At 36.7% G+C, this 13,835-nt stretch overlaps 2 protein-coding genes across 11 annotated transcripts; one reads left to right on the top strand and one right to left on the bottom strand.

Moving 5' to 3' along the window:
* Positions 1-145: 145 nt before the first annotated feature.
* Positions 146-2,488, bottom strand: LOC132205652 (SET and MYND domain-containing protein 4-like). 7 transcript variants are annotated; one of them, XM_059634909.1, is made up of 5 exons: positions 2,368-2,488; positions 1,636-1,717; positions 652-1,292; positions 414-550; positions 146-280 (listed from the first exon to the last, which is right to left on the bottom strand). In XM_059634909.1, the coding sequence occupies exons 2-5, from the start codon at positions 1,641-1,643 to the stop codon at positions 173-175; spliced, it is 894 nt and encodes a 297-aa protein (XP_059490892.1). In that variant the 5' UTR covers positions 1,644-1,717; positions 2,368-2,488; the 3' UTR covers positions 146-172. The 7 variants fall into 7 exon arrangements, with proteins under 7 accessions (XP_059490892.1, XP_059490865.1, XP_059490883.1 ...); XM_059634882.1 differs by lacking the exon at positions 2,368-2,488 and adding an exon at positions 1,852-2,314 and having other exon boundaries at positions 1,636-1,786; XM_059634900.1 differs by lacking the exon at positions 2,368-2,488 and adding an exon at positions 1,856-2,314.
* LOC132205613 (uncharacterized) lies at positions 2,189-6,459 on the top strand. Of its 4 annotated transcripts, XM_059634787.1 has the most exons (5): positions 2,291-2,356; positions 3,906-3,958; positions 4,287-4,906; positions 5,014-5,150; positions 5,304-6,459. In XM_059634787.1, exons 2-5 carry the CDS (start codon positions 3,954-3,956, stop codon positions 6,366-6,368), a joined length of 1,827 nt encoding a protein of 608 aa, XP_059490770.1. In that variant the 5' UTR covers positions 2,291-2,356; positions 3,906-3,953; the 3' UTR covers positions 6,369-6,459. The 4 variants fall into 4 exon arrangements, with proteins under 4 accessions (XP_059490790.1, XP_059490770.1, XP_059490779.1 ...); XM_059634807.1 differs by lacking the exons at positions 2,291-2,356; positions 3,906-3,958 and adding an exon at positions 2,189-2,263; XM_059634796.1 differs by lacking the exons at positions 2,291-2,356; positions 3,906-3,958 and adding an exon at positions 3,449-3,727.
* Positions 6,460-13,835: the final 7,376 nt, after the last annotated feature.

Raw genomic sequence — 13,835 nt, 5'->3', positions numbered from 1 at the left:
GGGACAACCAAGTGATGAAGTTTTTAGTTCCAAGAAGCTTTCAATTTCTTCAGTTATGTCATCTGAAAGTGCTCCATCCTTGTCAAGGGCATTAATGCAGTTTTCAAGACCAAAGACGGCAATCACTTTGAACAAGAAATCGACGCTCCGGAAATTGATTGGGATTTTGCCATCATTTTTTTTTTATCAAAGTTTCCAGGACCTTTTGCTTCGCAGAACACTCGTTCTTGTGGAACTTCTCCCAGGCTCTGGAGGCACATTCTTCACTACAGTAGCAAGCCTAAAACAGTAATGTAAATCATTATGCAAACACGCAGTGGGAATAAAAGGATATTTAAAATAATGTATGTAATAAATTTATACAAAATAATATATACAATAAAAGTATTTAATTTTCTATCTAAAATTCTCACCCAGGAGCATGTTGAGCATGGCTTCAAATTCACACACAGTTTCAAGCATTCACTGCAGTAAATCCAAGCTGCTTCACCTTCACTAACAACACAGGTTGTTTCATAAATTACAGGCTCCTCAACAAGAATGACATCACCTGCAAGTAAAAATAATAATGTATTATTATGTTTATTATTGAAGTATACTTTTGAATAATAATAAAATTAACCCCATCAAAGTTAAGAAAAAATTACTAACCAACATTAATATTTCTATTGGCTTTGAAAGTATGAGTGAGGAATCCATCTGAGGCAGTAACAGCAGCCGAGAGCCGAGGATCCTCAGGGTTCGGCCCATAGCTCAGTTGAGGGGGTTCAGCGTACTTGACTAGCATGTGAGGAACTTGAGGCACGTGGTCCTCTTCCAGTTCATCGCGGAGGCTTTTGATGACTGCCTCCTCCACCTCAGGTCTCATTTTCCGATCTTCGATCAGCTTCAATGCAACCTCCAAGCTCTCTTGAGCCTCGGCTTCTTTACCCAAGGCTTTGTAAGCAACTGCCATTCTCATGTGCAGTTTTTGAGCCAGATTCTCAGGGTAGTTGTTCTCCATGGCGATTTTAGCGTCCCTGATGCACTCTTCATAGTAGCCCAGGGTGAGCAGGACGGCGCTCCTGTTGGCGTAGGCCAGGCCGCGCAGTTCGCTGCCGGCCGGTGCTCGGGCCAAACTCTTGGTGTACGCAGAGATGGCATGCCAGTGGTCGTTGCTCCTGTAGAACTTGTTGCCCATCATCCTCAGCTCCTCCGGATCCAGTTGAACCAGGTGGTATTTCATCATGTCTTTTTGGAGGAGAATGCTATCAAATAAGGCTTCTAGCCCAGACATGTGAGCACCTTGATGTCTGAAATAGAATTCAACAAAAAAAAAAAATTAATTTTAACAACATGACTACAAATTTGACTTTGTATTAAATATGAATTATTATTCGGCATGTTATGTTTCGCAACTGTGACCATACCTTATCTCTTTGGCTGATTTTTTTTAAGGACGAAATATTACAATAAATGGGTCGGTCAGAATAGATCATTAATTATTACCTCAATCAATATAAAACAGTAATGCCACAATTATGAGTTATGACTTAATGATAATTTATACGAACTGCTATGCATTTAAAAAAGATTTTTATTGAATAACAAAGAATATTGTTTGATATCATATATGTATTATGCGAGTATGCTTACCCAAACATTTTGTTTGCTGCCTTAAATCTTGTTTATAAACGAGTATTTATGAAATTCTGTCAAAACTAATGGCCGGTCGTGCCTGTAAACTTTTCCCTTTCAAATTATGTATTTTGTACTTTTCCTCAAATAATGGGAGTGATATGAAACACTAAAAATTATGAGAGACTATAACATCAATTGGCCATGTGTAAATTGTGCGCGAAAATGAATCACACACAAATGACACAAATATCGGTCTTCGGTCAAATTCACATTCGTCACGTCTCAGCCTCAGCACTTTTCTTACTTCTCTTCACTACTCACAATTCACATTTCGCATCGCCATAGAAATACATATTTATTTCCACAAAAATCCCCACATTCCCCACCGCAAAATCGCACACGATCGCACAGGCGCAGTCGGCGCACGCAGCACAGACATACAGTACAGTACATATGTAATATATTATTATGTAATATAATAATATATATATATATATATATTCCTTGTTGTGTTGGCCACTTGGCAACAGCGCCCAAAAAAATCAAAAATGCAGAATGCAGAGTTGCAGCGATCCATGGCAAGCATACATAGGCCGGCCCGCACAGGAACACTCGTTCGCTGCCGTGCAATGACTTGTTGACCGTAGACGGCGTAGACACTACTAATTACTTTCCTTTCTCACAAGCAAACTCTCCGGATATATAAAAATTGATCTTAATGAAAATTGGCATGGAGGTAGGGTTGACCTTCAGGAACAACGTGTCGAAGTTCATTAGTCGCGATCTAGCATGGTTCGGCCTACAGAGCCGCCGAAAGTTGCCGATTTTTGCGTATGCAACCCGCTCCACGTCCCCACCGCCGCGCTCTCTTCTGCACGCTGCTGATAGAGCGGCAGGCGGAGAGGCGAGAGCAGCGCGAGAGGGGCTCTCTCGCACAATGCATAGCGAGTTTGAAATGAGACTTCTTCGCAAACGCAATATTTTTTTAGAACGCGTTAATTTAAAATATTCAAAATTTCAGCGTTGGTAGATAATTAAATCATGCATTTTTTGATATTCTCGTTTCAAATTTATTTTGACTAGGAGCGGAGTTATTAACGTTTCCGCGAGACTTTTGTTTTTTTAATTTTAAAATTAGAAAAAAAATTTTAAACATAAAAAACCTAATAGAAAAATGTTGCCAATTAAATTTCCTACAATTTCTGTTATAGGCGTGATGACGTCAGAATTGTGTATGCTTGTGTACGGAAGGCTCAAAGTCAAAATATAATTTTTTAATATTAAATAAAATTTTTGAGAATTTTTTGAAGATAGCCAATCGATTGGAAATTTAATTTTGTTCCTGGTTTCAAAATTTCATTTAAAAATAATTAGCTGTTTTCAAGCTGCAGCTTACTTTCTCATAAGCGCTCTCATGCTGCCTTCGTCTTCAAAAGCATGTTGAGGTGCCATCACATATTGCCTTCTCATTTTGAAACGGCTGAATATTTTTGAATGAAATTTTATTCAAAGGGTTAAAATTAAATTTCCAATCGATTGGCTATCTTCAAAAAATTCTCAAAAATTTTATTTAATATTAAAAAATTATATTTTGACTTTGAGCCTTCCGTACACAAGCATACACAATTCTGACGTCATCACGCCTATAACAGAAATTGTAGGAAATTTAATTGGCAACATTTTTCTATTAGGTTTTTTATGTTTAAAATTTATTTTCTAATTTTAAAATTAAAAAAACAAAAGTCTCGCGGAAACGTTAATAACTCCGCTCCTAGTCAAAATAAATTTGAAACGAAAATATCAAAAAATGCATGATTTAATTATCTACCAACGCTGAAATTTTGAATATTTTAAATTAACGCGTTCTAAAAAAATATTGCGTTTGCGAAGAAGTCTCATTTCAAACTCGCTATGCATTGTGCGAGAGAGCCCCTCTCGCGCTGCTCTCGCCTCTCCGCCTGCCGCTCTATCAGCAGCGTGCAGAAGAGAGCGCGGCGGTGGGGACGTGGAGCGGGTTGCATACGCAAAAATCGGCAACTTTCGGCGGCTCTGTAGGCCGAACCATGCTAGATCGCGACTAATGAACTTCGACACGTTGTTCCTGAAGGTCAACCCTACCTCCATGCCAATTTTCATTAAGATCAATTTTTATATATCCGGAGAGTTTGCTTGTCAGTCTTGAAAGTCTGGACTGAAGGCGTCGAGAGCAAAGTCTTAGCGTTACACGAAACTCAAACGACTCAAGAATCAATATTTATTATAGTTACATTGTAATTAACCTCTAGCAGACAGCAAAAATCAGTTAAAAATCTAAGTGTCGCTGTCGCAACAAAATGTGGTAAGGCTATAATGCAAAAATTTGTGTTCGAAATCATGGGGAATCACCTAAAACGCGAATTTAAATAATGATTATTTTCGTCTATGGATATCAATTTTTTGTCCTGGTATAAAAATGATCGGATAATTTTAATGTTTATGCAGCGTGTGTGTAAATTAAGGATATTTTTTCACAATTTATTCCCTTTATTTCGTATAATACAAAATATAGGGAATAAATTCTCTATATTAATTATTTGATACATGTTTGAAATTAACATAGTTTTAATTATTTTAACAAAGCAATGTATTATTTTCATCCATTTTTAGTTTGGCTTCAATTTTTTTAGGTCCTTATTCAATGATGCTCAACCAATGCCTGTTATTGACCCAGGATGGAATAATTTTGGAAAACCATCCTACTTCAACAACCCCGAGGATCTTAGAGAAATAGGCAACAAGTCATTCCGAAGTGGTGACTACAGGCGCGCAATCTCTGCGTACACCAAGAGTTTGGCCCGAGCACCGGCCGGCAGCGAATTGCGCGGCCTGGCCTACGCCAACAGGAGCGCCGTCCTGCTCACCCTGGGCTACTATGAAGAGTGCATCAGCGATGCCAAAATCGCCCTGGAGAACAACTACCCTGAGAATCTGGCTCAAAAACTGCAAATGAGAATGGCGGTTGCTTACAAGGCCTTGGGCAAAGAAGCCGAGGCCAAAGAGAGCTTGCAGGTTGCAGTGAAGCTGATCAAAGATCGCAAATTGAGACCTGAGGTGGAGGAAGCAGTCATTGAAAGCCTCCGCGATGAACTGGAAGATCGTCATCAGAAACCAACGGTGTCCAGGGTCAGAGTTGAATACGTCGAGCCACCCAAATTGCGCTGCGGCCCAAATCAAATAGACCTGAATGTTTCTGCAGCTCTGACTGTGAAGGACAAGGTCTTGATTGCCAACCGAAGGATCAATGTTGGTATAAGCAGAGTTTTTGTTTAGAAATAATTATAATCATTTTATATAATTAATGCGTCTGATTCATATATAAATCATTTAAATAAACTAAAATATTTTATTTTGTAGGAGACGTATTGATCGTTGAACAACCTGCAATTTTTGAACCCTGCATCTCTGATGATTCAGATCATCCCTTTTGGATCTATTGCTGGGAATGCATGAAGCTTTGCCTTAATTTGAAGCCTTGCTCAGCTTGCTCATGGGTAATAAATTGTAAAAATTAATTACTTACATGGCTGCCTAAAATATTAAATATTTAACAAAATATAATCTGTCTGCAGAAATATAATTTACTTATTATTATTATTTGTTATCGTCAACACAAGTGGCTGATATGTCTATTTTTTTGCTTTTAGGCATGTTACTGCAGTGATGAATGTGCCTCTGTGGCTTGGAATATTTACCACAAAAGCGAGTGTGCTGCTAAGAAGAAAATCATGGAAACTCTTGCCACAGATGATTCCCGACAAATCTTTGCCTTGAATTTCCTTTTTAAGGTTATTTCAACATTTGGCTTGGAGAATTGCATCAACGCTTATTTAAATTCAGTGGGAGAAATTTCTAATGAAACGCCCATGAATTTGCAGAAGTTCTTACTCCTAGAAAACTGTGACATGGCAGTTAGATTTGCAAGATTACCTTTTTGTATGGAAGCAATCAATTTGATGGCTGAGAGCTTGGGCACCAGCAGCGAAAGGAAATGGGCATTGTTCAGGTTTTTGGAGCGAGCGCTTCAGATAATCTTTGGAAACTGGCACATTGCTGAAGACTTGCGGCTCTTCCAGGCCGGAGATGATTTTTACTTTAGCTATGACAATATTGGTTGCATGGGTTTTGGAATCTACCACTCCGTCACTTCAATGAAATCCAGCTGTGATCCTAATGTCAGCTGCGCTCACTACCTGAAGACGATTGTTGTTAAAGCTGTGAGACCCATTGAAGCAGGAGAGGAAATTACCACCTTGAGAGGGATCCATTATTCAACTCAACCAGTTCAAATGAGACGTAACTGGAATTCCTTCAATCTGAGCAAACAATTTGTGTGCCATTGTCAAGCCTGCAATGAGAATTGGTCTCCTTCATTCAATCAGGTGCTTTGCCACAGTTTTGTTGCAAGAAATCCTGCCTACACAGCTAACATAGAGGGGCAGTTCAAATCTAAAATTATGATGACCATTTCCAACAAACCCATTGCCCCAATCTCTGTGTTCACTCCTGAAAACCTTGCCATTTGCATCAGTATCATGGAGTTGTATGGAAACAAAAGGAGAGATGATTTACAGTTCAACCATGCCATGAAATTTGCGAGGATGTATTTTGGATTTGTGACTAGAAAATTCTCGCTTAAGGCAGGTGTCGCCTCAAAGTTGCACCACTATGTACCCGTCAAAATCCGGGAGGAGCATCGTCAGTTTTTGTAATTGTGAAGCCTAATGGTTCAGTGTTTAGTTGCATTTCACGTATTATCATTTCGATTTAAATTCATTTCCAAAAATTATGCAAAACATGATTTCCAATAAAAGCCTGATTTGATGAATAAAATTATATAAATAAATTATTTTAGAGAGTTCATAATTTGAAAAATCTTACACTAAAAATTTGGCCCCACAATGGGTTATTTGATACTTTTTTCTTTTTACGATAATCTGCATCCTACTCAATATGTTTCGGCTGTGGGCTCATGTAGTCAAAATTCATGACACGACAGCTTTTTGAATTATTCAAACAGGAATATTTTCAACAATTGGTTACAAGATTTTTTAGATTATAAACTATTATAAATTTGTTTGCAAAAAATAAATATTTCTCTCAGTAACGATTCACTGACACAATTATTACCAAACAAAATTAATTATAGGCTGACAGAACTGTTAATTTTTTAAGAACCTTAAATCTAAAGAGATTTCTTTTTACACCATACTTATTAGTCAATAATTATGTTTGACGTTACTATTATTCATTCGGGGTTATACCACTAATTCGCGTGTTCTACAAATATTAATTTTTAACATCACAGCAGGTCTCGCAAAATATAGGCAGACTGCAGGAAGCCGAGTAAGCGCGGATATGCAACTGGGTCGGCGATCCGCGTTCGTGATTTTTATCGGACGTCTTTTGTGAATGCAAATGAGCTCGGCTGAACGCACCGCATAAATTCATAACCTCTATTATTTTTCATTGAATAGAGAATATTGCGAAGATGAGGTCCGCTCACATTGCATTGTCCAGGAAGTGCTACTGATTTTGTAAGCACTCAAATGCGGGGCAGCGCTTTACCGCTTCCGCGGAATTGACAATTAGGAAACTAATTGAGTTGTTGCACATCTGCTTATTTTGCGTGTAAACAGGACGTGCCGCCAAAGTAGGATAAAATTCTTACATAATGTCCTTTGCGCCGAGGGAAAGACACACTTTTTACAAATTCACTTGGATTGCTTAAGATATCTTTATTTATTTTATGGAATTGGAGGTAAAATTTATAGGTATACTGCTAATTAAAACAGACTAAATATATAATCACAATGTGATAAATTATATTTCCCAAACATCATTAAAAATTTAAAAGAATTAAAAAAAAATAATATTCACTTTTTATGAGGGCTTTATTAAATTGAATTTTTTTAAATAATTAATTGTACGCAAAACAACAAAGATGCTATGAATCTAAGTTAAATCAAATTTGTAGAAATTCAATGGTTTGAAAAAATTCATTACTTGTTGCGCGATACCAATGTCGCAAAAAGCGTTTTTAACCTAGAATAATCAACGTGTCGACCGTTTAAAAGCATATTATTCTCACTAAAACCAATTATCCTTTGAACAATCGCGTCCACGAGCAGCATAATAAGTCGCATAAAAAGCACCGCGGCGCCGTTAATCCTGTGTAATTACAGGCACATGTGCTCAATAAAACTCTCGGTGCTTTACTCCATTGTGTGAGCGCTCGTAAAAAAAGAGATAAATTTTCAGCACTCCACATTTAGTAAGTACCAGTGTATTTACACAAGCTTTATTGCCGCTCTTCCTTGTTGTCAGCGTCGGCGTGACTTACTCGCATTAAAAAGAAAATTAAAAATAAAATGCATTTCTCGGTGCGATACAAATAATACGAAACATACATTTAAAGCAAGCGTGTTCAAGAGGGAGAAAGAGAGGAAAATGAAAGATGCGCCTTTGTCTGCACTTTCACAGGTCACAGGGGTCGGCCACTTGAAAAGCGTCCCTATCCGAGTAGCGCTCCTGTTCGACGGCACGACTCTTTCGTAAAAATCAAAATGGCATAATCGATTTTATTGAGACTTCGCCTTGTGGCACTTTGGCAGGGGCAGCACTAACCAGTTATTTATAGCTGTAATCATTGAAATTATTTTAATTTGTGTACTTAATAAATACAAAAGTTTTCAAATATTAAAGAAAAAGGTAAAATAATTAAATTTTTATAAATCTTTAATGAAAATTCTTTGGCCCTTACAAGAGTTAAAAATTACAGTGTCATAAAACTAACGCCAGAGAAAAAATTAAATTTTAACAGTACATAAACTTGTAGTTGGGATAGGTCAGTTGTGGGACTAATTAAGCGTCTAAAGAATTAACAAGCTGCTCGTTAATTAAACAATTTTGAGGCGCAGAGGTCAAATTAATTAAAGTCGACAATAAAACCGACCATTAGGTTCGCGGCGGCGGCGGCGTCAATAAATGGCACGCCACTGCCGAGCGGCAATTCATCCTCGTAGCACAGAAGCTCAGTCGTGAAAGTCACTTTATCATCTAATGCAGCTAGTGTGCGAGACTTCATTCCAATGAAGACCTCAAATATAATGAGCTGAAGGTGTCTCGGATTATTGGATTCGCTTCATTGCCACTTCAAGGAAAACACGCGCGTATACCACAAAAGTTGTACAATAGAGTTTAAAAATTTCATTGCGGTCCTCCATTTTTCTTCGGCCTTTATATATTTTGGCAATCGCTTTTTTATCAGTTTGCACGATTTTCTGCACTTTTGTGCTAAAAGAGTCTTGCTGATTTTGCCTTAATTGCCTCGCACTCTCTGCCAAAAAAAATTCCCAGCCTTTCTTCTGGCAGGGAAGATGACCCGTTTGATAAGCTGGATGAACCATCTTCTCTGAATTCTCGCGTGTTTTATTTCTTTTAAAAGCTGTGGTTTTTATGTTCATTTTGTCAACATTCCTGCGCTTTTCATGACTGGAGCAGCGAGATGGCTATCCTATGTTGCACGGAGAAAGAGTGAATCGAGCTGAAAGATGATCAGCATGCAGGGACCGCACGAATCTCAAATTATGTGCATTTTGTCGGATGATAATATAATTAGGTTGCATAATCATCTAACAGCAATTTGGAGCTTTGACGTCACGGGCGATACGCTTTGGATCATGTTAATTGGGATTTGTGAGTTTTGAGCAAAATGATCGAAAAAATAAAACCTCTCCAATAGGTTAGCTGACAATGAAATATAACATTTGGGTGCCTCATAAGAATGGTTCTATCGCACAATTTTTTCTTATGTACTGCAGTAGGATCGACATTTTTTATTGCATTAATTTATAATAAATAAAGTAATTTATTCCATAAAATGAAAAAGATAGTACATATTTAAAAAAAATGTTACATTATATAAAATATGATATTTTATTTTAGGCTAAATTTAAAGAGGATTCAACAAATTCAAATCTGTGCGTTATTCGCGCAAATTAGAAGAATCATTAGTTCTGATTAGCTCTTCATGCAAATTTCTACCACGCAAACGGTATAAATTAAATTATGATTTTTTTTTATGATTATACCCCCCATTATTTTATATTGAATTGCCAGTTATTTTTAAGCAATAAATAAAAATAAAATATAGAGTTTCTATCAAAATGACCATCACTGCAATTAATTAATTACCTCCCTCCGCTTTGCAAAGGTGTTTATCGTGCTTCGTGATTTTGCAAACGAAGGCGTTCCTTAAGGGCAATAATTTACAACCTCTCCAGTAATATTACAATCTTTTAATTAATCATAATGAGAGCTGACCCGCGCAAGTTGAGGAAGACTCATTTTTGCTTTCGCGCCAATCAGTTATAGATTTTAATCATGGGTATTTGCCAATAAATGCAGATTTAAAAAAAGATAATCTTCTTAATTTTGCATAAATGCAAGTGTTAGTGAAAAGTCCTGAAAGATGTAGACGAATTGCGTTGAGGAGCAGGTGGTCAAATTTATGGGCCTAATTTGATGCATGCATCGAGTTTTGAGTGGCGAGTTTGCATTTTATTTAACAACTTTTTTTATTAGGCGCGCTAAAATTGAAGACGAAATGCATGAAAATTTTTTAATGAATTGTGTAACTTGCATGCTTTCACGATTGCTGAGGTACTTTGCGCATCTTTATGAGAATTTTAAAATTAAAAAAGAAAAATATATATATATTGAAGCAAATATCACTCTTACATCATTGCTTTGCATTTTGAATTTTTTTATCAAACTTTGTGCTCGATTAAAAAAAGAATAAGTGGGTCGCAAGGTCACCGTGTTATCGGCTCCGAAAGGGGAGAATCCGAGTTATCGGCCCTTGCGATTTAGCAGCCTGTCTGCTACCACTGGTGCCTTTCCCAAGAGGGATAAACAATTATAAAAAAAAAAAAAACAAGTTGAAAAAATAATATATTAGAAGCCTGTATTTAAAAATGCAACAATAATTCATTTGATTAAGTCAACTCGAGTTCCGTGTTGTCAATGCCAATAATTTTCTAATTTCGGAATTGCCAAACGAGACCGTGTCCAAAGTCCTACCTGCCCACTTCAAAACAAACCCAATATAAAGAGCCGTATTTTACGATTCGCCTAACTCAGCGGCGAGAGCGAGCGTTTCGTTAAATATGGAAATGAATTTTCCATCCGCTTGCTTAGCGGCGAATAAAAGTGTCGCCTCCAATTATCGATGTGTGAGTTATGAATCTCGAAACATCAAAAGTTAATAAAATCCCTCTAACAAAAAAGCAGCCGAGGAAAGTGAAAATTGTTTTTGACTGCGTGTGTGTGGCTGCTTAAAAAATATGCACGCACTACGCAGACCCCACGCAAAAGAAAGGAGGAAAGATTTTAACTTCCTCTTGCATTTAAGCTTCTTGTACTTGGCGACAGAGTAATGCCTTTGCCAAAATCGCGACCGAGTAAGTAAATCATTTGAAGAGGAGTGCCAAAAGAAAGCAGCGAATTTGTCACGCAAATCAAAAGATGCATATATAGTCGTTTTCAATGGCGAAAAATTAAATGTGAAAAGGTTTTCTTAAAGAATGTTGGGAATAAATCACTGCAAGTGAATTATGCATGTATAATGGTGGTCATAATTGATTATAATTTAATGCATTGAATCTTGACGTGCAATGAAATATACTATAAACTGCAGCGGAGTTTGAAATTTAAAATAAAGTGGAGGCATTCATTCATTGGTATTACTTTAGCATTACAACAATATTTTATCAAATTGCATAATCAGAACAGCCGTAATTATTTATTATTTTTTTATGTCATAAAAGTTTGTAAACTTTTCATGATGTATAAAAAACATTTAATTTTGTTCATAATTTAATTTCAATTCAAATCACTTATGTGCTAAATTGACACATTTTCTGTTGATTGTATTTTTTAAAAATGAAAAAAAATCTTATCTTTAATTTGGCAGCTTCATATTTACAATATTTATTTCATAAAATTAAATCAGAAACTGACCTGCATCATTTGAAAACTTGTTTAATTATGCATTTATAAAGTCATATTATTCAGCAATGAAGCGTTTGAATAAAATTATGACCATCAAAGCTGTCATCATCGGGAGCAGACGAGTGTTTAAGCCGCTGCTTTCACGCAGTGTGCCATTATTGAACAAGAGATTTTTATTCTTCATAATCCTTCCTGCTCGCTTGTCTGGCCTAAATTTTCGCATTCATTGATCCGAATAAAAGATTCGCAGCGAACAAATAGAAAAGGGAAAAAATATATAAGCGACTTGAATGAATAACAATCGTCATATTTTTTACTTTCTGTTGTGTGTGGGAGTGCTGGCGAGGAGACTTGAATGCGCGGCAGAGCGGATTCGCGTGCGTTGGCCGAGCAGCAGCTGCAAAAGGAACGGAATACGTGCGACCTCCGACCCCCAGCCATTTCTTTCTTGATCTGCAGCCGCGCAAAAAACGATCGCTATCGCTTGATGCGCAGAATAATAATCCAGCCAGTACTTCCCGATTTTGCATCCAATCGAAAAAATTTTGATCGTCTTTTCGAACGAGCAAGTGGAATCTTGACATTATGAAAAATAAATTAAGTTTGTGATTTTCAGTTAAAATTGGCAAACTGAGTTTTTTATAGCCGCTGAAATGGTAAATGCGGTAATTCAGATTTAATTGGTGGCTCACTTTAAAGCAGCCTGTTGTGTGCGAGCTTTCGTTCACTTTCGATCTTCAAGGAAAAAACGTACGTCACAGCTAATCGAACCCTCGAAAAACATATTTTGGAGAAGATCAAAAGGAGGTCACTCAAATAGGATGTAATTAAATCAGTGCCAAGCATTTTTATCAATAATTAAATAATTGTTAAGTCAAAATTTAAGGGGAAAAAATATATTTTCCCCCTTTTAAACCGCTTTAAGGCAAAGATTTTTTTCAAATAGTATTTCCTTGAATTTGTACTAACTTTTATGTCAATCGGCCCTTTTGTTGGAAAAATTTATATAAAAATAACAATTGTGGAAAATAAATAACAAAAAATAAAAGGTAAAATTTTAAGGAAAAAAAACATGAAAAAATATCCAAAAAATCAATAAGACCTCAAAAGTCATTGTTTATAGTTTTTATAACATATTTTGAGTGCGAATTAAAAAAAAAAGACTTTTTCATCAGTCTACTAAACTTACAGGTGAGAAAAAGAACTTTGCAATAAATTTAGACATTTAAGCAATAGAGGAGGAATGTGTGCTAAGTCATCCTCGCACTCATCAAGTCAATGTGCATGTAAATGCGCGCGGTATAATAATCTCTCTGCGCGAATTACACGAGTGGCCGAGCGCTTTGAATCTAATCTCTGTAGCGTGCGGATTGTAAAATTTGTGCAAACTCACCGGTTTTGCAGCAAAATCCATCCAGGGATTTTGCGAATGGTGCAATAACAAGTGGGGTAATTAGCGCGTGTATGTTGCATGTAAACTCGGCGTGTAGTACATGTGGGAGGAGATCTAATCAAGGTTGCGCATTTTGCGCCGAGCAATTCAATTAAACGTGCAATGATAGGCTGATTAAGTTTAGCTGTGGGAGCGTAACTTTGGAAATTCGCAAGTGAATTATCATTATGATATGTTAGGTAATCATTTTTGATTGAACTTAATATTATACATAATTAATGCTTCCTGCAGCAGAGAAAAAGAACGTGCTGAAATTTTCAATTTATCCTTCTCGTGTCAGACGATATGCCAATTTTAATTGAATTAAAACTTTTATTACCATCATTCAGAATCTTTCAAGTCAGATTAATTTTCCATTTGCCGAATTTGATTTTATGACTAAAATTAACTTAAAAATTGAATCAATCAAGGTTAACCTGCAATGAGAAGGCAGAATTAATTGATTTTTAAGGTCAGGCAGTCTTGTGTTGTCCCAGCCTTCCTTTCCTGGTGATGCACTGCACAAGTTGCCGCTTAATTTTACAATTTTGAGTTTATCTAGATTGAAAAGCCCGTCAGTTTTTTCATCAAAGAGTCCCTGAAAGTAATCTGGTGTCTATGTTTTGGAACTGTATACAAAAACGTACGGCAAAAAATTTGCTTCGCAAGCACCTTCAATTGAGAATTATTGTTGCTTCCCACAGCTTGCATGGTACAAAGTGACACAATGCAC

Source organism: Neocloeon triangulifer, unplaced genomic scaffold (assembly GCF_031216515.1).
Source record: "Neocloeon triangulifer isolate White Clay Creek 2 clone unplaced genomic scaffold, ASM3121651v1 ptg000001l, whole genome shotgun sequence".
Lineage (NCBI taxonomy): Eukaryota > Metazoa > Arthropoda > Insecta > Ephemeroptera > Baetidae > Neocloeon > Neocloeon triangulifer.
The sequence above is the reverse complement of the archived record's forward strand: the minus strand, read 5'-3'. Positions and strand labels throughout refer to the sequence as shown.

Coding starts and splice junctions, on each gene's coding strand:
- LOC132205652 (XM_059634872.1), bottom strand. CDS start 1,973: ATGTATTTCTATGGCGATGCGAAATGTGAATT. Junction 551..651: donor CAATAGAAATATTAATGTTG/GTTAGTAATTTT, acceptor TTTTACTTGCAG/GTGATGTCATTCTTGTTGAG. Junction 281..413: donor CATGCTCAACATGCTCCTGG/GTGAGAATTTTA, acceptor TTACTGTTTTAG/GCTTGCTACTGTAGTGAAGA.
- LOC132205613 (XM_059634787.1), top strand. Junction 4,907..5,013: donor CAACCGAAGGATCAATGTTG/GTATAAGCAGAG, acceptor TTTATTTTGTAG/GAGACGTATTGATCGTTGAA. Junction 5,151..5,303: donor CTTGCTCAGCTTGCTCATGG/GTAATAAATTGT, acceptor TTTTGCTTTTAG/GCATGTTACTGCAGTGATGA.